Source organism: Dermochelys coriacea, chromosome 5 (genome assembly GCF_009764565.3).
Source record: "Dermochelys coriacea isolate rDerCor1 chromosome 5, rDerCor1.pri.v4, whole genome shotgun sequence".
Taxonomy (NCBI): Eukaryota; Metazoa; Chordata; order Testudines; family Dermochelyidae; genus Dermochelys; species Dermochelys coriacea.
Window position 1 is genome coordinate 97,746,476 of NC_050072.1, and position 27,192 is coordinate 97,773,667.

Below are 27,192 nucleotides of genomic sequence, written 5' to 3' on the forward strand. Positions count from 1 at the left end.
CAGCAAACAAAATATTTTAACAAAACAAGCATATGAATTTTTGAATGTATTAAACATTCACGTTTTTTAAAATAAGGTTTGTTGTTGTTAAGATTGTTTAACTAAAATAGATAAATGAATTTTTTTTTTAAAAAAACCCCAAAATTAAATAGACTGTCAGCCAGGTCAACATTGGCTTCTGCAGCTAACTCAGTCGTCTTCAGCTTCATTTTCCTGTTAGTTCATAATCAGGAAAAAAAAAAAAACAAGCTTTCTTGCTTTTTCAGTTCCCAAACCATTTCTCAATTTGGAATGAATGAGTCCAAAGGAAGAAAATATTCATTCTACACCGGCAGAAGAAGCTACTGCTGTTAAAAAAGTGAGATCATCACTTCAACAGTCTCTGAATCCAAGTGCTTAAGTGATTTCCACAAGTTCACTGGTGTGACTTTCTTTAAAACATCATCAGCAAACATATATTTCTTGAATCGTTCTTATTCTCAAACTGGGTCTCTTTTTCAGCCTGCTGCCATTATAGGTTTTCCCTTCTAGTGACAGAATGGAATGGTAAATCTCAAATCAATGAAGGCTACACCCAGAAACACCTCAAGACTTCTGGAATCTACCATTCAAGCAATTTCACTTTTGTTTCTACTGCCTGTTCCTCCCTTCTCACATTTATCTCCAGACTTCTTCTCCTTGTCCAGATCTATTCCGCCCCAACCATCTTATATTCACTGAACTTTTTGAAACTTTGCACTTTTAGACAGAGGTAAGGGATTGACTCTGGGTACACAAATTTGAAGAGGGACAATAGAATTGAAGTCTGTTGTTTTTCACCTCTATTATTTATTTATTTTAAAACATTTTTGCTGTTAACGCGCATGTTATCTCTGGAGAAACAAATCCACAATTTGAGAACTGCAGAACTAAGCATCTCTGATGGTATCTTCTAGACTGAGTCCCATTGGGTAGATAGAAAGATTAACCTAAATAATCTATACAGAAGCCCTTGGAACCCCATAAGATTGGATCCCTAATCCATGAACTATTGGAACTCATTTAGAAAACTTATCTTAAACATTACATGAATATATTCTCTCGTACTATAGAATTAGAATTAATAATCCCTATTCCATGATGAGATATCTTTGAGCTATAATGCATCTTAATTAAAACTATCTTTAGATAGGTTTTTTCCTCAAAGCATTTTATCAAAAAATCAGATTTAAGTTAAAAAAAAAATCCAAATTTTTTAAATTTATTTTTTTTAAATAATTGATTTTTATCCACCCTGCTGCAGACACACTGTTAATATTTCCCACTTGGTTCAATTTGAAATCATGACTCTCTCAGGTCCAGAACTATTATAGCAGATTTCAGAGTGGTAGCCGTGTTAGTCTATGTCAGCAAAAAGAACGAGGAGTACTTGTGGCACCTTAGAGACTAACAAATTTATTTGGGCATAGGCTTCCGTGGACTAAAACCCTCTTCATCAGATGCATGGAGTGGAAAATACAGTAGGAAGGGGTGTGTGTGTGTGTATATACACACACACAGAACATGAAAAGATGGGGGTTGCCTTACCAACTCTAACGAAACAAAGCAATTAAAGTGGGCTATTATCAGCAAGAGGAAAAATCACTTTTGTAGTGGTAATCAGGATGGCCCATTTCAAGAAGGTGTGAGTAACAGTAGGGGGAAAAATTAGCATGGGGAAATAGTCTTTAGTTTGTGTAATGACCCATCCACTCCCAGTCTTTGTTCAGGCCTAATTTGATGCTGTCCAGTTTGAAAATTAATTCCAGTTCTGCAGTTTCTCATTGGAGATTGTTTTTGAAGGTTTTTTGTTGTTGAAGAATTGCCACTATTAGGTCTGTAATTGAGTGTCCAGGGAGGTTGAAGTGTTCTCTGACTGGTTTTTGAATGTTATAATTCTTGATGTCTGATTTGTGTCATTTTATTCTTTTGCGTAGAGTCTCTCCGGTTTGGCCAATGTACATGGCAGAGAGGCATTGCTGCCAAATGATGACATATCACATTGGTAGAATTGCAGGTGAATGACCTCCTGATGTTGCAAATCAGAATTAAGATGCAGTGGTAAGGCCATTTGGAGAATTTTACACAGAACCTGCTTGTTTTATATCCAGTGATCCAGGGTATCACTTGTCTCAATTTTATCACCACCAGACTCACGCAAAATAGTTCTATGTCTTTGTGGATTTTAAAGGTTTGGGATTAAGAATTGACAGAAATAAACTGCTTTTTCATTGGAACTACTTCAGATAAATAAATTTGTTAGCCCCAGCAAAGCTACCAAGGTCTATCATAGGTATTTCTAATGCATCCATCACAGTATTTAATGCAGGGTATTTAATATCCTGATGCTCCAAAGAGTTATGAATGCAAGAAGTCCCACTGAATGCATAAATCTGGATGAGTATTCTGTTGAACAGACTGATTAAATGTAGATAAACTTGCAAAATGGAAGGCCATGCAAATCTGTTTGCTAATGGTGGCCTATATGGAGAGTAAGTTAGAGCACCTTAGCTACAGTAATACTGAATCAATCAGCACCTCAAATATTGTAGGAGCCCAGAGTGTTTAACAGTTGTTTAAAAACAAACTGTATTGGGATATCGTCAAGGAAAAGTATGAAAAATTATTTAACATAAAAGTTACTTGCAAATAACTTTACAAGTGAAGTTCAGGTGTCCCACTGTTTAATATTGGGAACTTCATTTATTCACAGAGATCTTGATTCTGCAATCTGTGGTATGCAAACAGACTACTGCACTTACATGGAGCTGGGCTCTGCACAGCAGTCCACCCAAGTGCAATGACTATCCAGACTGGGGCCAGAAATATCAGTTTGTATTTCCTATGTAAGCTGTTCAATATAATAAAGGTGGTGTGTGGGGGGGTCAAACAAACAAAAAAAACCCCTACAATTCAGTGCTCCTTAAATCCACTTTCTAAATCATGTCTGGCTAGCAGAAAGTTTTCTTTGGCTAGCAAGGGGACCTAAACTATCAGTGAATCTAGAATGTAAACATTTGTTTAAAAAACAACAACAAGAAAATTGCTCTGGTTCCAAAGACTTTCTAAGTATGAATGAATGCAGTGTTCCCTTCAGTGCCTCCTGGTCAGCTTTTCTTTTCTGAACCATGAAATTAACAAGAATCTTATCAGTTTCACTACTGATATTTTACAATTCTGTTTGCAAGTGTGAAGATCTATTAGTGGCTGCATTTATCTGCATTAAAACAACTAACACTTATAAAAGTTGTTAAAATAGGAACTAACCCTATTCATATGTTACATCACAAATGACTGCATAACATTATCCTGTATACCTCAGTTTTCCTCTTGTCATCCCTCTTCCCTATCCAATATCTCATTTTAAACTATAAGGTTCTTGGGGCAGTCTACAGTCTTTTCTTTTCTCTGTGAAGTGCTCTGCACATCTATGAGGCTAAGTTATTCAATCTGGAAGATAGAGACGTAATGGATTTTTAGCTGTTAACAGCACACTCCAAGAAGTTTGCCACAGATCTATGTACAGGCGGTCCTTGGACTTACGACACAATTGGTTCCTGAAAATTGCGTCGTACGTCGAAATGTCGCAACTCAGAACCACAATACACTCCATTGTGGGACCAAGCATCAAAGTGAAAACCAATTGTCATAATCGAATCAGGGAGTCAATTCAGAAACGTCATAAGTGCTGTTCGTTGTAAGTTGAATGTCATAACGTCGAGGACTGCCTGTACTGTTCTTATTCAGAAATACTGTATTACTGGACATAGAGCATAGTCCAAGAACACAGCTGGCAATGGCAATTCAATTTGTCAGGTTTGCAATGTTTGTAAATAGGATTAACATCCTCAACACAAAAATTTAAATAAGTTAAAAAACTCTGAAAAGGGCAATGTGGTTTGAGGATAGAATGGAACTGCTGAAAGAAAAAGGAGGATCCAAAACTTGCATAGTGCTGACTATTGACAATAACTGAAATCTTCATCTTACTCTCATTCACCTCATTTGAATTGCCAAGAACAGACATATCTGGAATAGGGCACGTTGTACTATTCTTGCTTCCTAGCACATACAGGGTAGAGATAGCAAAATTTTCACAGGGAATAAAAAAAAATAAATACAGCAAAGACTTTTTCCAATGACCCAAGAACCAGGTTCTCTGCTTAACCAGCTGAGAAACATGTCATATGATTTCCCAAAGACCACAGATGCCCGAACATGAAGTCGGAGGTAACTGGGCGGAGAGAGGCAGCATCAGATTTATAACTTCATTTGGCATGTAAATAGATTATGTGACAGGATTACTAAACATACATAGCTGTTGTCCAATACTAAACTTTCAGATGTTAAGCAAAGATTATATATATTTATTTGGCTAGGATTCTTTTTTAAAGTAACTATAATTTGCCCCCCTTCTCCCAGAGTTCTCAAACTTTTCTCTTAATGTGTACAATTCTTGATAGATTATCTCATGGTTTATCCCCTGTCCAATTTGCAATCATATAACATCCCTGTGGCAACTACAGTTGTTGCTTGTATGCAAAACAGATATTAGGAGAGTGCTTACATATTTTTAGATATCTTCATTGTGATTTTTTTTCTCTCTTTCTTGAAAAAAAGCCAATCAACTATTTCTTCCTCCCATCTGTTCACTTTCTGTCTACTACTAGAAATGCTTCTCTGCCACCTGGTCTGTCTCTTCTTTCTGCTCTGCTTTTCTGGACATTCCTCTGCTACTGGTGGTTGCAATACCTGAAGACAGCTCCTGTTTTCTTATCTACTTCATTTATGTAGTAGCAGCCCAGAGTAGAGGTAGCTAGGCTTGTTACTCCTTATTCCTGCCTGGCTTTATAGACTGGACACCTAGCAGCTGTGAACAAAAAAAATCCAGCACAGTGTTCAGGAGGTACTCCCCAAGGAGAATTACTACAGAGTATCCCATTGCCAAGGAAATTATACCACTGGATGTGCTCCTCATAGCTTTATATGTCTACTTCTTTCTAACAGTGGGTACCTTTTGGAACATTTAGAACCACAAAACAAAGATTCATAGGACAACGATAGTATTATAGGCTAATACAAGTAGCCTTATCGAGATGAAAAGCACAATATAGCCTTCATATAAAAATGGCTTCTTAATACATTTAAAAAAAGACTTACAGCCTCTCCCTGAAATGGCCTGACAAGTTATTGCTGTGAAAACTGTCTGCACAAGGCATTCTCTCAAGAATTAAGAAGTTTAGAAATGTTCAGTCAATTAAAAAAACTTCTCTGAATATCCCTTTAAAAGTATCTGAGAGGTAATCCAGTTTATAATTTATCTGTACAAATAAGTCTACAGATTACAAACTCATTGAAAAACCTTTTTTAAAAACCAAATTCTAACTAACCTGTCTGGTAAATTAGAAGATTAATACAATTAATTAAAGACATAAAGATCACCCATACATACTTGGGTCTTAAAACTGGGTCGACTCTACCAGGAATCCTCTGAATTTCACTCAGCTATAATCTTTTACAGGAAGACAAACAGTGATAGTTCCATCAGCATTTTTTAAAGCCTCATTTTCAAAGGGGTTTAGCATTCAGCAATTAAGGGGAACATCCGTCACAGGCTGAAACTTGGCATTTAACGTTCAGCTGATTTTTATTTTCTATTCTTTACTGTGCTTATCACCACATCCTTTGACTGTCTTCCATAATGCAGTAAGCAATGTGAGTATACATCTGTCACATTTGTCCTCTCCTCCTCTCTCCAAAGTGGTGTGTCTTGTTTTGGTAGGGCTTTTTGTGGTGTTCTTGCTTGTGGGTTTTTTTTAATTATTATTTATTTCTTCTTTAAATATAGCTGTTGCTATGTGTTTGTTATTAGAGAAGACAAGGTCAAAGGAATGGGTCTTACACTTGGAATGGAAACAAGTGAGGTTTGTAATGGTCCTTACTTCCTGGGGGAGTTTTGTTCCTTGATTTTGGACAAGTCTTAGAGAAAGTTCTGTCTCCCACACAGACAAGCTTTATTCTTATCATTGACTTCCACTGTGCCAAATGTGTGAAGCTGCTGACCGTGGATGGTGAGTATCATAGGCTGGAGGAGGATATGCCTCCCCAAACAGTGTGTCATGGCCCTGCCCATGTTCTGCCCCCAGACCCTCTCCTGCCATTGTACCCTGACCCAAATTGGCTGGGGCTGGCCGGCCTGCCCAGGTGTATTTGTATTTCTGCAGTCCAGCCAAGAGATGATGAAGGCATGAATAATATTTTTATACCTAGTGGGTGGCATGTGTTCGTTGTGAGGCAATAATTTGATTGGGGAATGTCCATTTTCAGGTCCTACAAGGGATTTTGCTTGTATGACTTTAAACACTCAAATACAAAGAAGTTACTTTTAAAAACTAGCTATTTAGTCAACACTATCAACTAGGTACTTTAAATATTTCAAGAAATATAGTAAGTGGCCAAGATATTGAAGATGAAAAATATTTTAGTGGTCATGTGGTAATTTTATTAGAGGCACCAGTCACAGCTCCACAATTACTTTAGAGTTAAGTTTTGCAATTAAAATAGGGATTCAACCTCTTATCGGTTAAAAATACAGTATATTCTCCCCCAAAATACAGCACTTAATATAGAATTTTCTCATCATTTAAAAATCTGTTAGTTTTTCCAAACAAACTTTGTGACATCTAAATAAGGATGTGTTACATATTCTAACTACATTAAAGGCTAGATCCTGCAAATTATTCAGGAAATTAGTCCTTACTCATGATCTTAGTTAGATTAAATTTGTGTAAGGGTTAAGGATCATCTCCTGCTCAGAGGCCCTTCCTTCTTCCATACAGATAAATAGGCGAAGCTTCTGTTCTCCCGGCCTCCAAACACAAGAAGAAGGGGATATTCAATGAAATTGAGAAGTAGCAAAGTCAAAACTGATAAAGGAAATACTTTTTCAAACAAACCTGTTATCCTGTGACAGCGAGTTCCAGTCTATCATTGAGGCCCATAATTTCACAAAAATCAAAGAGGGCCTGGATATTTGTATAGATAGCAATATCCCAAGTTTTGACAGTTAATGCTAAAAGGATTATTGGAAGGGACAGAAAACCTCATGTTTCTTGGCTTAACCACACTCGACCTATTAAGGATTAGGACGAGACATTCATGGGGGCAGATTATCCCACATCAGTCTTCTATGGGATTTCTTGCACCTTCTTGGAAATTGACAAGATACTAGACTAGATACACCATAAATCTGATCCAATATGGCCATTTCTAAATTCCAATGACGATTTTGTTATTAATTCTAACAGAACCAAAACTGATGGTGGCTCATTAAAGGAGTCATGATTCTATTGGTAAATATGCATTCCTTCACAAAATGTGTATGTTTATAATTAAACCCCACTTCCGGGAGTAAACCAAGCATGTATTATAGCTTTTGGTTTCTCTTCAAAAGAGATGCTCTCAAGAAGTTTAAGTCACCAGATAACTTTCCTGTGCATAAGCATACAGACAGGCATAGTTAATTTCTCCCTCTTTTTTTTTTTTAACCAAAAAAAAAAAAAAGAAAATTAAATGACTGAATTAAAAATGGTATTTTACCTAAGTCTAAAAAGGAGAAAAAGAGCTGTAGCATATATATAAAGCCCTCAATCCCTTCACACACACTTATTTTAGAAAATGCAAGAACCAGTAAAGTGTCAGCATTTTTTTAAAATGGAAATAGACCATTCCCTACTTAACAGCAAACTAGATTTAGTATCTAATCAGTGCTTAATCTGTGCCAGGGCTGAGCCCAGGCACTTCTAGGCTTGGCAGTTCAAAGCCCCGGCATCTCTGGGTTTATACTATGTCAGTTATTAAAGTAACAAAACTGCTCAGGCCTGGGCAACTCTTTCATTACAAATTGAGCACTGAATCATCTTGATAGCATCTTTTCCTAAACGGAAATTTAAGCAACAGGATATTGTCACATATTTGCAAATGACAGAAAATTCAAAAGTTTAAAGGTGACAACTCTTAGCCCCTTAAAAGTCATTGGATCCCAATAGATCATACCTTGTATGGAGCCCTGGATCCTTATCCAAGGCTCCATTCAACAGAGGACAAACTGCGTATTCAGGCTTTGGAAGAAGATAGTCTTCTGTGCTTTGGCAATTTCAACACACTTTTACCAATCAAGGCTTGAGGGTTCACAAATCATTCTCTGATCTTTCATCAGTTATTGTCACAATTTTAATGAATTTTTTTGGTAATAATAACTGAAAAAAATCTTGTCTTTTTAGGAGCAAGTCTCAGATTTACAGCAAGTCCTAAATCACAGAATGCTATCGCAAGTAAGGAAAGCTCCCAAGAAGGGTGCTTGTTAGGACACCTCTTCCCACGTGGAGGGACCATAGTGACAATCAACTTCAACTTTCTAGCTTGACATGCCTTAGTCACAGAATAATGCTCAAAAAGAAAAGACATGCCTTAGTCACAAGTACTCCTTTTCTTTTTGCGAATACAGACTAACACGGCTGCTACTTTGAAACCTAGAATAATTCTCGGTGCATATGTTGCAGCTTGTTCAGCTAGCAGCCTTAGAAGAGCATTTTAAGCGAGGCTTGTTTCCGTCCTTCCGCAATTGTTATGCAGCAGCGAGTTTACTAAAAAGGGTTGTAAAATGATCCCAAGACCATTTGCTTCTGCGTCTTCCTCCTCGCCATAACGTCTCAGCAGGGGCTTTAAGAGCTCAGCTCACTTCCTACTTCTCGGCCACTAGCAAGTGCGCTCTGACAGTGACAGCCCGAGCCACGTCCCAGACAAAAAGGAAGCCCCTCGCCCTGGAGCCATAACCTTCCTGGCGCTCTGCCAGCCCGAGGGGCATCCCCCTCCCACCCCTTCTTCAGCACATCGCAAAGGGGGCCCCGCGCCGGACACATAAAAAGGAAGCAAAGGAAAACATCGCCCACGTGTCAGAGCTCAGCTCCGCGTCTGGCGCCGAGCATGAACTTCGGGCCCGTGTGATGCAAGTGCCCGCGGGGTGCAAGGCGGCTGCTGTTCCTATGCCGGAGCGCGGCGACAGGCCGCTCCCTTACCTGGTTTGGCTGGTTTAGGTGGCGGCTTGGACATCGCGGCGGCTTGGCTTAGCGCAGAGCCGGGAACCCCCTTCCTCCGCTGCCTGCAAACTGCCCTTGGCCGGTCCCTCCTCCTGCCCGGTAACCTGCGCCCAGCGGCGGCGGAGCCCCTCCTCTGCAGCGGGCGCGGGGGCTCTAGGCGGAGCGGCGGCGGCGGCGGCTGTCCCAGCAGCGAGTCCCCGGGGAGTGCGCGCACTGCGGGCGCGGTGAGGAAGTGAGAGGAGCCGGAGCAGCAGCGAGCTGGGCGCTGCTCCCCCTAGGGGCGGCTGCGGGACCAGGCGGGCGGCCGGGGTGGACCCCGGAGCGCGCGGCAACCAATCTCCGCGCGCGTCGCGCCAGGCAGGCGGCTCCCCGACCCAGCCTGAGCCGGCCAATCCCGGCAGCCAGTGGGACAGGGCGGGGTGGGCCGTGCGGGCTGCTGCCTGGCTGCGCTCGCCGGCCGGGGTGGGCGCCCGCTGCTCAGCCCAGCCGCTGGTGGGGCAGGGCTCCGCGGGGCGTCGGTCTGGCTTGGTAGTTCACGCGCGCCTCTGTGCTTTCGCTGCATAGTCTTGCATTGCAGACCACCGGCCTGGGGAAGCGACGACAGAGGCCTCGGCGGCTCAGGTAACGCGGTGGGTCGCGCTGGTCCTGTTCGTACCGCCGCGGTGCCACCCCCACGCCCTAACATCGCATGAAATCCGAGCCCCGGCTCCAGCAGCGCCGTTCCCTTAGTTCAGATGTTCTTGCTATGTATTTTGTGGGGCATATTTGCAAATACTGTCCTTACGCCAGTTTCTTGAATCACGCACCGGCTCGTGACTACTGCCAAGTTGGCAGATAAAGTTGAAAATTCTCTCGGAACCTTATTTTTCTGTGCATTCCCTTACAAATCTCTCTCTCTCTGTCTCACCCCCCCCCCCACCCCCGTAACTGTGCCACTTCAAATCGTTTGTGCAGATACTTTTAAATATACCTGTAGTTTGAAGGGGCATAATGAAAAATTGCAGCTGAAAAATTAGGAAATGCAAAATTAAAGTACTAATTGTATAAATCTGTGTTGGGAGGATTGGTGCCTTAATGTTTGGCCTTGTAGGCTGCTCATGGTAAGTCTGATGATGACCTTGCCATGTGCAATCAGATGGTATATTTGTAATTTTTTTTTATTGGTCCAACTTCTGTTGGCAAAAGAGACAAGCTTTGAAGTTTACCCAGAGTTCTGCTTCAAAAATTTGTGTCTCACCAACAGAAATTGGTCCAATAGAAGATACTGTCTCACCAACCTTGTGTCTCTGATATCCTGAGACCAACATGGCTACAATTACACTGCAAACAGAATATTTTATTACCCACTCTTGGTTTCCACTTTCTTTATTTTTCACATATATACAAATAAAGTTATTTACTCTGAAATCCTTCCTTTAAATTGTGACTATATTTGATACAGACAATGACATACATTAATGAGTTAAAAGTTTTTCAGATATGTGTAGATGGTATCTCACTTGTCAGCTAGTACTTCTTTTTGGGTCAAAGCTTACCTGCACTGAAAGGCCTTTATTGATGTTCATTATAAAATATTTGTCATTTGCCATGGGCTTATCTACACTTAAAATGCTACAGTGCACAGCTGTGTTATTGCAGCGCTTCCGTGTAGATAGTACCTACCTCCCATTGGCATAAGTAATCCACCTTCCCAAGAAGTGGTAGCTACGTTGATGGAAGAATTCAGTCTAGGTGAACACCCAAAGTGTCCAAGAAAACCCTCCAAAAAATTGGGAAGACAAGATCTGAGATTCCTGATACTGTAATGTTAAAAATAAATAAAAAATAAAAGCAGAAAAGGAAGTTCCCAGAAGAAACTTGAAACAAAACAGGCCACAAACTCATTTCCCTCCCTCCCCCCTTCCCTAGGTTACTTTCAAGGGCCCAATCTGCAACACTTTACTATTGCACTAAGTAGTCCCGTTTTCCACAATGGGACTGCTTATGACAGTGAGAACTATGCTTGGTAGTAAGCAATTGCAGGGTTGGGCCTTAAAGGAGCCCTCATGGTAAGACTGCGAAGACAACTGAATAAAAGTGGTAGAGGTTAAAAACCTTTAAAATGCCTTTTGTGGGTAATTGGTATTTTCCTGTATAGCAGCTGATTTTGTCATTGTCCAGATAGGTTTGTTAATTGTTCATATTTTAAACAGTGGCAAGAAGGGAACTGGATAGAACACAAATTATGAAGGTGTTAGTCATTGGACTTGGAGGGTAAGTGCAAACAAGTTCAGTCTCTGTTAAAACAAAAACGTAAGATTGCCTCAAACTCCATATTGCGATCTAACAATCCCTGAGTATGAATATAGCTGTCTTTTAATTACTTTTTTTTAAACTTAAGCTTAATATTGTACTATCAATTGTATTTAATTCAGGGGCGTAGCCACAGATGGGCCTGGGTGGGCCATTAGCATTCAGGCACATCGAAATCTGAGCAGGGGTATAGTGGTGCCACAGTGCCCCGGAGCATCACTCTAGCACCTGAAATCCAGGACGGAGCAATGCGCCTGCCCTTCAAAAAGCTACGCTCCTCTACCTCTGCCTTGCCATTTTCTGAGCCACTCTATACGTGTGCCCAGCTCGGCAGGTGAAGCCCTTTGTCTGGGGGTACCAGGGCTAGGAAGAGGGCGTGGCATTGGGGGAGAAGCTGAGTTAGCACAGTCTGTCATTGCCCGTCCACCTGAAAGTCAGGGTCCACCCAAATTTCCACTCCTAGCTATGCCACTGGTTTAATTTTTGATAACTTGTCCCACCATAGATTGACCCTCTCAGACATCAACTCTAGTCTTCCTCTTTTCCATAGTCCTATAAGCAGACTAAAATTAGTTAAAAGATAGAATCGTAGGACTGGAAGGAACCTCAAGAGGTCTAGTCTAGTCCCCTGCCCTCATGGCAGGACTAAGTATTTTCCAAACAAATATTAGGAAACTGCAAACAGTATTTAATATTCTGAATAAAATTAGATTTTTGTAATTGCCTTTTTGCTAGCGTACATTGCACATTGCTAGCGCACATTATTCATTATTTTTTTCCTGACACATTGTTTGCTCCATTTTCAAAGTCAGTGTGACAAATGGAGGGAAAACAACACTGGCAAAACGTCTTGGGAAACAGCTTCCGAACTGCAGTATACTCTATCAAGATGACTTCTTTAAGGTAACCGAATTGATGGAATGACTTCATACATAGAAAGTAGACTTTACATAAAGTAGACTTTAAATGTAGTTCCTGCAAGACTATATTCTTTTTTCTTGATCTATCAGTATGTGACCATTTAAAATGAATTCCGTTCATAGAGTCAATATAAAGTATTATCTGGAAGAGAGGGAAATATAATTAAGAATGCTATAATAATGTCAAAGCTTTCGGTTGCCAAAAAATATTAGGAACATGACTAACAGAATAATCATCTCGCTGCATCCTCTGATATTATAATTAAAGGTGAGAAGAGACATGCATTTCAGGGAATGTTTCATGCTATTGAATTCATCTTTTAGCATTTCATTTTTAACTCTAGATAGAAAATAACAAATAGAAACAAAATAGCAACAAAAATTAAATATTGTTGCTTGTTTTTTCATATCTTAAAATGCAAAAGCATATCTGTATCTGTATGAGTGAGAGGGGCCTGTTCTTCCTGACGTGGCTATTGTTCTCAAGTGAAACTGTAGTTTATTCAGAAGTTAATATTAAAATCCAGAGATGCTTGTGTTTATATAATATGTGATATATTATCAATATCAATTTCGGTAGATTAGTAAATAATTTTACCTGATGGTACTATTTCGGGGGGGGGGGGCATTTGAGAAAAATTATTTTTTATTTGAAGAGTAATTTTGGGGGACTCTAGTGATACATCAAAATTAAATTGGGAGGGGCAGGGAGCAACACTCCTGCTATGTTGCAATCCACTGTTTATGAAAAATACTGTGAATATTCTATTATGGTCTTTTCCTACACCACACGCTTCTTTGGCTTCCTGTTTCTCCCGCTGCCCATGTTACATTTTCTGCTTCATATCCTAGTAACCTAACCCTTCTCCCTAAGCCATTCACACTGGCCTTCCGGCCTTCTATCCATCCCCACCATAAATACTATACAAGGGAATTCAGAGTAATAGGGTTACTATTGCCTTGTGACCTGATGGTGGCCTTCAATGCATTTTTTTTCTCTCTAGCCAGAATCTGAAATAGAGATAGATGAACATGGATTTAAGCAATATGATGGTTAGTAAATTTGTATATTGCTTTTGAACATTATGTATTAACTTTAGCTTCTGTTTCTTTTGGATCAATGCAGTCATCAGTGGGGACAGTGTTTTGGTTTGTATTTTAAAAATGGTTAGTGGCGTATGTCTGGCAAAAAAAATATATAATCGATAGAGGATTTTTTCAGGATGTTGATTTAACAAAAAAAGTTAGTATTTTAAAAGGTAATCATCATCGTACTGGATAGTTTAATATAGCATACCTTTATTTGACTATTACACAATACTGTTACTATGGAATGGCAATAATATTTTAACTTCCTGCATTTATCACTGACTTTTTATAGCTTTCTGTTTTGCAAATTAGCTAGCCTTTTCTGTTTCTCCAGAAACAGCCCTCGCTTAGCGTAGGGTATTATGAACATTTCTTCTGGTGACAGCGTGTATCTAAAGTTCTGAGGAGATGGGTCTCCAGACTGCTTCATCCAGTGCTTTCCTTTTCTAGAGGCTAGTTAAACAAACTATCTGCAACAGACTTTATTCGCTCTATTCTTGGTCTTCTAAATTATGGTGCGTGACACAGCCAACTGTCTGTTGCTTATAGTGAAACTTTTTCAGTTTATTAACGTGTGAATATTAAGACTCTGCTGAACAGTATTAGTAGTTGTGATTTCAAACCTAATAGCAAGTATACCATTTTACAGTGTTAAATGTTTGTTTTTGTTTGGTCATTTAGGACCATATTCTGGCATTCTTACTCATTTTGGGTAGCCTCTTGCTTCACAAGTAGCCCCACTAACTTAATAGGGCTACTTGTGGAGTATGTTGTCAACATGAGTATCAGAATCTGGCCCATAACGAGCAATATGCACCTTAAAACCAAATAAGTAAAATATAGATATTAATATCTTATTCTTGTTTGACAGTAACTTAGAGAAAACTACATTCCAGAGGTGAAATTCTGACACCCTCCCCCATCCCCCTGAAGTCAGTGGTAGTTATAATTCAATTCAGTTAAATTAAATCAGATGTAATATAGAAAGTTATCAGATTAGCAAATAGTGAAATTTAATTTAAATGATTATCCCTTTTTTCCCCATTTATAGAGTTGCACCTCATGACATGAAATGTCCTTGTTTTGTTGAATAGCTATTAGCCTGCAAAGTTAATGTAGGCCTAATCCTGGGAGGTTTTGAGCACTTCCCGTAACATCCTCAGCTCCTGATGTGAAGTCACTGAGAATCAAGGCTGCTTAGCACCTTCCAGAATCAGATTCTAAATCAAGCAAGATCAGATCCAAGTTTTAACCTTTTTCTCATACAAGAAGTCTCACTGAGTTCAGGACTGTACCACAGACCAAATGTGTTGTAGATTATAACTAAAAATCAGTCCAAATTGCAATTTGAGATCTGGATCTAAACTTTAAATTCTAGGCTAGCCATCAGGCCATCTCTAATTATAAACCTACGGTTTAATATCCTGCAGCTGATCTAAGATTTCCTGTAATACCTGGGTATTTATAACATTAGCCTAAACCTTGAATTCTGTGTTTACTACCAACATTCATCAGCTATGTAACTTTCAGTTCAACTTTTGAACTTCACTCAGTTTGGACAATGAAACTAGATGAATCAGCTGGACGTTCTGGTTCACGTGCCCAAGTTCAGTGCTGCTGTTTTAGGTTCCAGTAGTAAATGGAAATGTTAACATTTGAATTTCCATTTCATTTAAATTAACTCTGCTTCTTTTATTTAACACCTACATTTAGCTCTTAAACCATTTGACAGGGTTTCTGCTTAACTCAGAAATAATGCAAAAATTAAAAGCCAAAACAAAAACACTTAACTTTTGTGTCTTTTCTAGTACTTGATGCCCTTTATATGGAGGAAATGGTGACAAGCATACACTCATGGATGAAAAACCCAACGGGCTCTTCTGTCTCAACAGCAGAATCAAAGAGTACACCTCTCAATCTGAAAAGTACAGAAGAAGTTCACATTTTAATAGCTGAAGGTTTTCTTCTGTATAACTATGAGTAAGCAATGCTACCTAAGAAATAATTTTAAAATGTCATGTTAATATCAACTGTAAATGGGGCGTGAATAAGGAAACAAAATGACTAAACATGCTGTCATCTTAGGCCTCTTAATGAAGTATGGGATAGAAAATATTTTCTGACCATTCCATATGAAGAATGCAAGAGGAGAAGGAGGTAATGTTTTAAAATTATTGCTCACTGCAGATCAGTATGCCCTAGTACCCGTAAGATAAAAAAGTTCCTGTATGCCAGTGTGTTCTCACACAGCCACCAACTGTAACAATTCTTAGAACAGAGACTGCTGACCCTCCTCAGTCCCTTTGTGTGATCTTGCTATTGCTGAGGTAGTGAGTTCCGCCTTGTTACTATTCCATCCCTGAGGGTAGAGCCTTTGTGGTTCCCAGGTAAGTTCAAGCAGTATCTATAATCCTTAAATGTATAGATCCATCCCCTATTTATCACTATTATTATGATTATTTATTGTTTATTATTCATATTGTAGGTGTGCATGGGGACACCAATCACTATTCAGACTGCCAATGTACAGACACAAAGTAAAAAGCCCCTCGCCCAAGGAACTTAAAATATAGGTTAATTACAGTACAATGGCACTTAAGCATTGTTTAAGGGGGACAGAAACAGTGTTTACTCTTGCAGCTACAAGAAGCTGTGCCACCACAATGCTGTTCAGTGGCAGAGTTGACATGCAGTTACATTGTGTATTATTTGAGTTAGATATTGGCCCCTTTCTGCCTTCCGTTACTGTTGCAAATCAGATTTTGATGGTGTTATTCTAGAATGACACAAGTGAATCTAAGGTCAGAATCTGATTCACTGATTGCAGAATTCCCATATTCATAATGGCCTGTGTTTTGAAAAGTGACTAGTAGACTTTGGGTGCCTTTCTTTCTAGGAGCCCAATTTAAGAGACCTTGAATTCAACCATCAAAAGGTGGGTACTCAGCACTTCTGAAAATCAGGCCCTCTAAGGCAGTGGTTCTCAATCAGGGGTATGCATATCCTTGGCGGTATGCAGAAGTCTTCTAGGGGGTATATCATCTCATCTAGATATTTGCCTAGTTTTTCAACAGACTACATAAAAAGCACTAGTGAAGTCAGTACAAACTAAAATTTCATACAGACCATGACTTGTTTATACTGCTCTATATACTATACACTGAAATGTAAGTACAATATTTATATTCCAGTTGATTTATTTTATAATGGTAAAAATGAGAAAGTAAGCAATATTTCAGTCAGTGTGCTGTGACACTTTTTTAATTTTTTTATGTCTGATTTTGTAAGCAAGTCCAAGTCGTCTTTAAGTGAGGTGAAACTTGGGGTATTTAAGACAAATCAGATTCCTGAAAGGAGTATAGTAGACTGGAAAGGTTGAGAGCCAGTGCTCTAAGGTGTTGCAAGTTGAGCAACCAAAATCACTAGTCCCTTCTCAGAATTTAGACCAATGTGAAAAATATTATTTGTGATAGCAGTGTATTTTGGCTATTCTTATGTAACTTACTTATGCAATGAAGTTTGTTTAAGATGCAACATCTGTTTCAATAAGAATCTGCTGTTTTGTAATTGAAATGATAGGCAGAAATAGGTGATTTGATAGAGGTCATGTGGGCAATATGCTAAATCCTGTTATAATTAAGGAGTCTCCTTTGCTGTGACCAGCAGATATACAGCCTCCCTCTCTCTTAATATTTTGGGTAGATATTCATACTAAATAAACAATGATGGGTATATGTGAGCACCCCAGAAAAAAAAATGTAAAACTTGCAAAAGAAAGCAAATATTTTTCTGTAGTACCAGAATTTATCAACCAGCAGATCCACCAGGATACTTCGATGGACATGTATGGCCTATGTATCTGAAACATAAGAGGGAAATGGAAGAAAATACAAATAATATTGGTATGATATACATAATCTTTAAAAATATAAAAATTATTAAAAGTAGTGATTTTTGCAGATCACTCTTTTTCCATTTTTTTGGCATTTATGCTGCAGTGTTAGATGCATTTATTGTCTGCTCATAGGTAAATGATCTTCGTGCAAGAAAATCTTGTAGAGATTTCCACCTTTGTGAGTGATAAGGAATGAACAAAAATGTATTGGTCACCTTGACTAGTGATTCCTAAACTCCATGTGACAAACCAGTTTGTGTGTGTTTAACTAGAAAAATTCTGGGGAGTTATATGGCTCATTGAGTTGATGCATTAGAATGTGGCTTACAATCCTGATTTAGGTCTTAGGGCTTGTCTACACTGCCCGCCAGATCGGCGGGAAGTGATCGATCCAGCGGGAGTCGATTTATCACATCTACTAGAGAGACACGATAAATCGACCACTGAGCGCTCTCCTGTCGACTCCGGTACTCCTCCAAAACGAGGTGCGCAAGCGGAGTTGATGGGAGAGCGTCAGCTTTGACTTACCGCAGTGACAACGACACGGTAAGTAGATCTAAGTACATCGACTTCAGCTGCGCTCTTCATGTAGCTGAAGTTGCATATCTTAGATTGACCCCGCGTGGTAGTGTACACAAGCCCTTGGATAGAATAAGTTTAATAGATTCCTCCAAGTTGTACACGTTGCCAAGCCACTACGCAGTCTGACATAAGACATGTCAGGATTTTGGTGCTTTGGTGGAATTATGTAGGGAAGTTTGTATAATACCAAGCTAATAACGCTGTTACAAGCTGATCCTGCAACATGTGGAGCACCTTCAGCTTGTATTGAATGGCAGTTAGGCATGCTCAACACTGTTCATGATCAGACATTAAATTCTTTCTTCTTTTAAAGAAAAGGAGTACTTGTGGCACCATAGAGACTAACAAATTTATTTGAGCATAAGCTCCGTAATTCATCCGATGAAGTGAGCTCTAGCTCACGAAAGCTTATGCTCAAATAAATTTGTTAGTCTCTAAGGTGCCACAAGTACTCCTTTTCTTTTTGCAAATACAGACTAACACGGCTGCTACTCTGAAACCTTTCTTCTTTTATTGATCAATATCATACTAAAGATTTGTATTTATCAAAAAGGTTGATGGTGAAATTCACCTGAGTGGCAAGAGATCGTGTACCTGTACATCATGTATTGGGTGTACATAGAGCCTCTTACAGGCTCTCTACTAGGATGAACTGTGCCAAAATAAATGTGTGAATTAGCTGAAGCACATGTTTCAAAATCAGTGAGAGATGGGATGGGGGAGGGAATAGAAACTGCCTATAAATAAATAAATAAGCCTTGAAGGATCATCTCAGAAATAGAGTTGTTCCTTTGGGTCACTTTCAAATGGATTATGCTGGAATTATGGGACATATTGTCATATATAATCTTTAGTTGGGGCCCTGTTAGAAGTAACTCATCCTGACACTGATTTACAAATAAAATCATAGAACTGGAAGGGACCTAGACAGGTAATCTACTCTAGGCTCCTGCACTTGTGGTAGGACTAAGTATTATCTAGACCATTCTTGACAAGTGTTTGTCTAACCTGCTCTTAAAAATCTCCAATGATGGCGATTCCACAACCTCCCTATGCAATTTATTCCAGTGCTTAACCACCCTGACAGTTAGGAAGTTTTTCCTACTGTCCAACCTAAATCTTCCTTGCTGCAATTTAAGCCCATTGCCTCTTGCCCTATCTTCAGAGGTTAAGAAAAACAATTTTTCTTCCTCCTCCTTGTAACAACCTTTTAAATATTTGAAAACTGTTATCTTGTCCCCTCTGTCTTCTCTTTTCCAGACTAAACAAATCCAATTTTTTCAGTCTTCCCTCATAGGTCATGTTTTCTAGACCTTTAATCATTTTTATTGCTCTTCTCTGGACTCTCTCCAATTTGTCCACATCCTTCCTGAAATGTGGCACCCAGAACTGGACACAATTTTCCAGTTGAGGCCTAATCAGTTCAGAGTAGAGCAGAAGAATTACTTCTCATGTCTTGCTGACAACACTCCTGCAAATACATCCCAGAATGATGTTCACTTTTTTTGCAACAGCGTTACATTGTTGGCTCATATTTAGCTTGTGGTCCACGATGACCCCAGATCCCTTTCTGCAGTACTCCTTCCTAGGCAGTCATTTCCCATTTTGTATGTGTGCAACTGATTGTTCCTTCCTAAGTGGAGTACTTTGCATTTGTCCTTATTGAATTTCATTCTATTTACTTCAGACCATTTCTCCAATTTGTCCAGATAATTTTGAATTTGAATCCTGTCCTCCAAAGCACTTGCAACCCCTCCCAGCTTGGTATTGTCTGCAAATTTTATAAGTGTACTCTCTATGCAATTATCTAAATCATTGATGAAGATATTGAACAGAACTGGACCAGAACTGATCCCTGCGGGACCCCACTTGTTATGCATTTCCAGCATGACTGTGAACCACTGATAACTAATCTCTAGGAACATTCTATTGCATCAAAGTATCTTTGCTTTTTTATTAAAAAGACAACAAAACTGGCTAGCTGTTACATTTGTTAAAGCTTGTTGTTTAAAAGTGAAAAAAACCTTTACTCTTGTCTGTAGCAGCATTTTTTAACCCTTAAAGAATCTGCTTGCTTGTGTTCTTTTTTGGGAGTACAGCTCTTTTCTCTTGAATAAGAGGCTGAATTATGGGACTTCGGTTTCTACTCAATTTCATAGTTAAAAAATTAAAAAAAACATGTCTTGTGCCCAGAGAGACTGACATCCCCATTCTGTAGTTAGGAGATGCTGGTCTCTTTTCAGAAATCTGGATCTCTTATGGAAAACAGAAGAGGGGAATGAATGTAGGCTTCCAGAAAATGGAAGACACTATTAAATAACCACCTGCAACACGGGTGTTCTCTCAGCAATCTGAGAAATGCAGTTCAACTGTTTGAAATGAAGCTAGTGGTGCCCAAAGCTATGATAATTTAGGAACCCTGTGTGTATGATACTGTCCCCTGCAATCCCAGCCTTTCATTGTTGATCCTCTTGCCCTCTGAACGCTATGCTGAGGAATTGCCTGGTATTGTACTGGCTGAAGTGGGAGTGTTTTCTTGTTCCTCAGAGGGGTCTCATCCATACACTGACCAGATCAAATCCTTCTTAGCGTGAAATTGATATGGTCACATAACAGAGGGCTGCAGAAGGATGCTGAGAGACTCAAATCAGCATTCTCAAAATCTCTCAAACATTGTCTGGTGAGGATTTTATTATTTTTATTTTTTTAATGACAGAATAAATGTCAATCCTGCAAAAAGGAACAATAAAGGAGCCATATCCAACTTTTCCTCGGGTCCGGTCTACATTAGAAATATTTTTGCTGGGATAGCAATGTCAATTGGGGGTGTGACTTGATTTTTTCTTTTTGCAGTGTTTCTATACACTGGGGCTTTTGCAGGTAGACCGTTATATTGACATAAGTGTTCTTGCTGGTCTAGCTTATTTTGCTTGCCAAGCTGGGATAAGCACTTTTTTGCCAGTTTAATAGGGTGCCTCCACACTAGGAAGATCTGCCAATAAAGCTATACTTTTCTAATGTAGACCTGGACTTCATCAACCAATTCATATTTATAGTTGGGTAGGAAAAACAGTTTTGATAAGTTTGTCATTATTTCCTTTAGGGATGGGGAAAGTAATAAGAGTATGCATAGCACAAAGATTTAATCTCTTTGCCCTGCTCAAATAAATAAATAAAATATATATAAATTTTTAACCTAAACACCCAGGAGTGTTAGAGATTTCAGCACATTCATCATCATATCCTTTCCCCATTTAGAAGAGTTATAACCTAGCTGGAGGCCCTAATGATTACATACATAGTGGGCCACAGAAGAATATTAATTTGCATTAACCATCCACTTTTTAGTTGGCTGTGCAAGTTCTGGCAGTAATGGTTCCCAACTTTCTTCACCAAGGGGCTTCCCTTACAGGGGAAAATTTCTGCTGAATTTCCTAGCTTACCATAGAACTAGGATTTCTGTCCTTTTGGGACGACTATGGACTATGTATTTTTAAAAAAGAATCTGGTATTTTTGGGTGGATTGATCCCCTATTTATGGACTTTTATTTAAGCAATATTGGGAGAGGAGAGGAAGTATTCTTGATTTCTATCGTCATAGCACCTACAGATGCCATTCGGGATTGTGCTGGGTGCTTTACAAATTTATAGGAAGTTACAGTTCATTTTAATTAGTAATATTGTGACCACTTTTCTCTCCCCTTCTTTCTCAGTTTATTTGGATGGAACAAAATCTGAGGAAGACCTTTTTTCACATGTGTATAGTGATATAGAACGGGAGCTAGAAAAATGGAAGAAGTAAGTCATCTTATGGGAAATTGGAACAAGATAAGGGAACTCATTAACAAAAATCTATGCCAATATTAAGGGATAATGTGAATACCTAGCATTTGAAGTCCTGTGTTACAAAACTCTGTATGTTTTCCTACATAGGAAGCAAAACGCTAAAAAAAACAGCTTTGTGTGTGTGTGTGGTCTGAACCTTAGATCTAAAATACTTGGACTCTCTGGAATCATAGATTCCAAGTACACCAGTATTGGCTTAGCCCTTCATCCTTTTGTGGTATGCTAATAGAGAATACTAATCGCTTACTATGGATGGGCTTTAAGTAAAACTTTAAAAACTGAGCTCATGTTGATGCTTCTTGGTCAGAGAAGACCTTACGGCATTGCGTTTAGGGCTGGACTTTGACTAGTTTCTTTGACCCCACTGAAAGACTGAGTTGTTTTATCATTTTAGATCCCCTCTCTGTTCTCACTCTTGTTGGTGCTTGTTGCATGTTAGGAGTAACCTTTTTATTATGTTCCCCCAAATTCTCAAACCACTGTTTTTCATAATTGGAGCAATTAGGCCTGTGGATTTATTCACAACTAGAGAGAATAGGAAGGCTCTTGAATAATGATTTAAATATTGAAGAACAGGGAAATTTAGTAAATCTAGTTTTCCTAATCCTCTATTCCACAATTTATTTGGTTTGTAGTTATGGGGTGATTTTATTCTCTCTCTACTGAATTCTCACAATCATTAGAGTGATTTAGCTAAAATTCCTTTCTTTCTTTCTTTCTTTCTTTCTTTCTTTCTTTCTTTCTTTCTTCTTTCTTTTTTCTTTCTTTCTTTCTTTCTTTCTTTCTTTCTTCTTTTCTTTCTTTCTTTCTCTTTCTTTTTTTCTTTCTTTCTTTCTTTCTTTCTTTCTCTTTCTTTCTTTCTTTCTTTCTTTCTTTCTTTCTTCTTTCTTCTTTCTTTCTTTCTTTCTTTCTTTCTTTCTTTCTTTCTTTCTTTCTTTCTTTCTTTCTTTCTTTCTTTCTTTCTTTCTTTCTTTCTTTCTTTCTTCTTTCTTTCTTTCTTTCTTTCTTTCTTTCTTTCTTTCTTTCTTTCTTTCTTTCTTTCTTTCTTTCTTTCTTTCTTTCTTTCTTTCTTTCTTTCTTTCTTTCTTTCTTTCTTTCTTTCTTTCTTTCTTTCTTTCTTTCTTTCTTCTTCTTTTTCTTTTTTCTTTCTTTCTTTCTTTCTTCTTTCTTTCTTTCTTTTCCTTTCTTTCTTTCCTTTCTTTCAGGAAGCATACACAAAGCTTTTTTATTATTATTTTTAATTAAACAGTAGTTAAAGGAGTTGCAGCACTAAGCTAACTGAAGTCTCTCAAATAATATGTCAACTGGTTCTTAAAAAGAATTCTAGAGGAAGAATCAATGCATCTTTATCTGAAAGAAAAAGCAAGCTTGTGTCTTAATAGTTGATCCCATAAGTCTGGCCTTTCTACTGTGTATACCGTGTGCAATGCTTTTACTACCTCTTTGATAGTTTTAAGTTAAGGAAGTATGGGCTGGATGAATGCACTATAAGGTGGGTAGAAAGCTGGCTAGATTGTCGGGCTCAACGGGTAGTGATCAATGGCTCCATGTCTAGTTGGCAGCCGGTGTCAAGTGGAGTGCCCCAGGGGTCGGTCCTGGGGCCCGTTTTGTTCAATATCTTCATAAATGATCTGGAGGATGGTGTGGATTGCACTCTCAGCAAATTTGCGGATGATACTAAACTGGGAGGAGTGGTAGATACGCTGGAGGGGAGGGATAGGATACAGAAGGACCTAGACAAATTGGAGGATTGGGCCAAAAGAAATCTAATGAGGTTCAATAAGGATAAATGCAGGGTCCTGCACTTAGGATGGAAGAATCCAATGCACCGCTACAGACTAGGGACCGAATGGCTCGGCAGCAGTTCTGCGGAAAAGGACTTAGGGGTGACAGTGGACGAGAAGCTGGATATGAGTCAGCAGTGTGCCCTTGTTGCCAAGAAGGCCAATGGCATTTTGGGATGTATAAGTAGGGGCATAGCGAGCAGATCGAGGGACGTGATCGTTCCCCTCTATTCGACACTGGTGAGGCCTCATCTGGAGTACTGTGTCCAGTTTTGGGCCCCACACTACAGGAAGGATATGGATAAATTGGAAAGAGTACAACGAAGGGCAACGAAAATGATTAGGGGTCTAGAGCACATGACTTATGAGGAGAGGCTGAGGGAGCTGGGATTGTTTAGTCTGCAGAAGAGAAGAATGAGGGGGGATTTGATAGCTGCTTTCAACTACCTGAAAGGGGGTTTCAAAGAGGATGGCTCTAGACTGTTCTCAATGGTAGCAGATGACAGAACGAGGAGTAATGGTCTCAAGTTGCAATGGGGGAGGTTTAGATTGGATATTAGGAAAAACTTTTTCACTAAGAGGGTGGTGAAACACTGGAATGCGTTACCTAGGGAGGTGGTAGAATCTCCTTCCTTAGAGGTTTTTAAGGTCAGGCTTGACAAAGCCCTAGCTGGGATGATTTAACTGGGACTTGGTCCTGCTTTGAGCAGGGGGTTGGACTAGATGACCTTCTGGGGTCCCTTCCAACCCTGATATTCTATGATTCTATGATTCTATGATACTGATGCAGTGCAGTGAATGTATAGGTATCGCTGGTCAGTCTATACATTTATTTTGTAACTCAAAATCCATTAACATTTGAATGTTCATAAAACATACATCATATGTGATATAGACAACTGGGTATAGAGTTGTGGCTGATCTTTACTATTAAAAATATATATAAAACAAGAGAGAGGGGAAATGAGGTAGCAAAACCCCAGCCAAACAAACCTCCTGGTTATGGTTTGTGCCAATACATAGCATGCATAGTAGACATGCAGAGAAGGTCATCACAAATGCCAGCTATTCAGAGTGAAGTAAGTTAACATTAATTGAAAAATTAAAATTAAGTGAAAAATAATTAAAAATACAGTCAATGATATTGTGTGGATGTGCTATCTTTATGAATCAGAGGGATGTTTAGTATCTTAATGTAGATTATATAGAAACTGAATGTAAATACTTGTTTTACAACAAATTCAGATCTGGAACAGATCAATAGCTGGATAACTTTGCAGAATTAAGAGAGAGATTTGAAAGTTTTTAAGAGAAAGTGGTAACATTATGTTTGAGGGGGGAAAAAAGAGGCTTGACAAGATTTGAGCAGTAGAGGGAAAAAATTACATATTTTGAGCTTCAGGCAGGTGACAAGAATTGTGATGGACATATAGTAGATGCCCTGTAATATCTGTGAACTGATATCTTTACTTTTATTTTTTTAAGGTGAGCAGGTCACAGCAAAACCATGCGAGAAGTTGAGATTCTTTCCAGTATGGATTCAGAGTCAATTTTATGGTGTCTGGATGGATCACTTTGCCAATCTACTGTATGTACATCAATAACACCAGTTTATACAAATCCAATTGTACTGTAGTGACTGCTATTTCCGTTAGACTTATAAATATTGATGAACAGACAGTATAAGTCATCCAGTAGACCACAGCAGTATTTTTAAAGTGATAGCCTTGCTCAGAGTGGCATCTGTAACCCTGTGTCAAACTTTAAACCTGATTTAATATTTAATCATGTAATATACGGAATTTGAAAATTACTTTAATGTATGAAAATATAGCCCTGGATATTTCATAAATATACTTTCATAAGTATGTGCATAATTTCATATGAAAGTAAAATATTTTTGGAATTTAAAATCACAAATGCATAGTGATTGCATATGAGTAATATAGGGAAAAATAGAAGTAATAGCTCATAAAATATTAAATGAGTATTAAATGACATGATGTGGTTAAAGAGGCAAAAGCCATTTTGGAAGTATGTAAATAGAGGTATTGCTCTTGAGACCACAGAATTCTTCCTCTTTCACATGGTGCTTGTTACACAATACTCCAGATGTAGTCTATTGTTTGGGGCATATGGAAAGGATATTGATAATCTGAAGAGCAACTACTAGGCCATTAGAAAGAGTTGTAGGATAAGAGAGGTTGGTGGTAGTTCAGATGCGTTAACAGTAATAGGATGAAAAACATGCAGCCTGGAAAATAAGAAGTTTGGAGTTGTAAAAGATTCTGGATGACAAATGCACAAAAGATCCTACAAAAAAGGAGAAGGAAAGAATAAGATTCTCATTAATCATAAATGATTAGAAATAAATGAAAAAACAATGTGATTAGAGAACAGAAAAATTATATGGTTTAGGTCAGCTAAGGCAGCGTTTCCTAAACTTGGGACGCCGCTTGTTCAAGGAAAGTCCCTGGCCTGGAGCAGCAAACCACGGCCAGTGGGAGCCGCAATCGGCCGAACCTGCGGACATGGTACGTTAACAAACTAGCCCGGCCCGCCAGGGGCTTTCGCTGAACAAGCGGTGTCCCAAGTTTGGGAAACACTGAGCTAAGGAATAGTGCCAGCTTCTTCTTCATATAAAAATATATAAATACACACAGGGAGGACTTAAAACTATTTGAAAACAAACTATCTTTTGAGGATTGTCTAGATACCTTAATTCTACTCAAACTAAAGGTGAAAGCCATATAACCTACTACATATAACCTGTGGCTCCGGAGCAACATGCAGCTCTTAAGAAGTTAATATGCAGCTCCTTGTATAAGCACTGATTCCGGGGCTGAAGCTACAAGTGCCAATTTTCCAATGTGCCAGGGGGTGCTCACTGCTCAACCCCTGGCTCTGCACAGACCCTGCCCCTACTCCACCCCTTCCTGCCCCCTCCCGAGCCTTCCATGCCCTCGCTCCTCTCTTCTCCCCTCCCCGAGATTCCTGCATGCCACAAAACAGTTGAGGGGGAGGCACTGATCGGTGGGGCTGACAGTGGGTGGGAGGCGCTGGGAGCGGGGGAGGGGGCTGACGTATTACTGTGGCTCTTTGGCAATGTACATTGGTAAATTCTGGCTCCTTCTCAGGTTCAGGTTGGTCACCCCCTACTACAGGGTTGTTCCGGCCCTAAAAGTTCTAGCTTTGTTCACTTTCAGGCATTTTTGGTAGCAGAGAAATGTGTTTTTTTTGTTGGGATATTTTTAGCCCAATGACTATAATATGTTAGCTATCTTGACTTTCTGATCATGAATGCAATATTAAGACCTTTATAGTATACAGAAAATACATTTGTGGTGATCTACTAAAACAGAAGCACAGTGTGTTTGTAGAAATATGTTTAAGATGAAATACTTTCTAATGTGAATTTTGTATCTCAGTGTTATACAAAAAATAAAATATACTGTTTTCTCAAATGGCTTGCAAGAACAATAAATGGCTTTAAACATGTATGTTTATTTTGCAGGGAGTTGTGCAGTCACAGGATAGCAAAGCAAGTACGTATTAGACTAGCTGCTACTTGCCAGAAACTTCTTATTTTGATGCTCAGAAATCCTGGATTCTGTCTTGGGGGTATAAGTACAGTAAGACAGATAAAACGGGGGTTGTTAAATTAGAGA

At 39.0% G+C, this 27,192-nt stretch overlaps 2 protein-coding genes and 1 long non-coding RNA gene across 6 annotated transcripts in view; 1 reads left to right on the forward strand and 2 right to left on the reverse strand.

The window, feature by feature from the left end:
- The window catches only part of OSTF1 (osteoclast stimulating factor 1), a 32,107-nt gene extending 22,698 nt beyond the window's left edge, over positions 1-9,409 (reverse strand). Inside the window, exon 1 of the mRNA XM_038402495.2 lies at positions 9,096-9,409. Within this exon, the coding sequence (XP_038258423.1) occupies positions 9,096-9,129 (34 nt within the window). The 5' untranslated portion in view covers positions 9,130-9,409. The remainder of the gene's footprint in view (positions 1-9,095) is intronic.
- Positions 9,410-9,529: 120 nt separating this feature from the next.
- Positions 9,530-27,192, forward strand: part of LOC119855781 (carnosine N-methyltransferase) — a 51,531-nt gene continuing 33,868 nt past the window's right edge. For 2 of the 4 annotated variants that reach the window (XM_043515322.1, XM_043515321.1), the window contains exons 1-8: positions 9,530-9,737; positions 11,281-11,369; positions 12,221-12,311; positions 13,333-13,381; positions 15,226-15,397; positions 15,503-15,574; positions 17,213-17,319; positions 25,010-25,112. In XM_043515322.1, coding sequence (XP_043371257.1) covers positions 11,341-11,369; positions 12,221-12,311; positions 13,333-13,381; positions 15,226-15,397; positions 15,503-15,574; positions 17,213-17,319; positions 25,010-25,112 — 623 coding nt within the window. In that variant the 5' untranslated portion in view covers positions 9,530-9,737; positions 11,281-11,340. Of the gene's footprint in view, positions 9,738-11,280; positions 11,370-12,220; positions 12,312-13,332; positions 13,382-15,225; positions 15,398-15,502; positions 15,575-17,212; positions 17,320-21,607; positions 21,693-25,009; positions 25,834-27,192 lie in introns of those variants that run through there. The other 2 variants (XM_043515323.1, XM_043515324.1) reach the window with 2 other exon arrangements.
- Positions 16,904-18,912, reverse strand: LOC122460434. Its single transcript, XR_006281736.1, has 2 exons — positions 18,395-18,912; positions 16,904-18,191 (listed from the first exon to the last, which is right to left on the reverse strand). It is a non-coding gene; the product is annotated as an uncharacterized LOC122460434 (long non-coding RNA).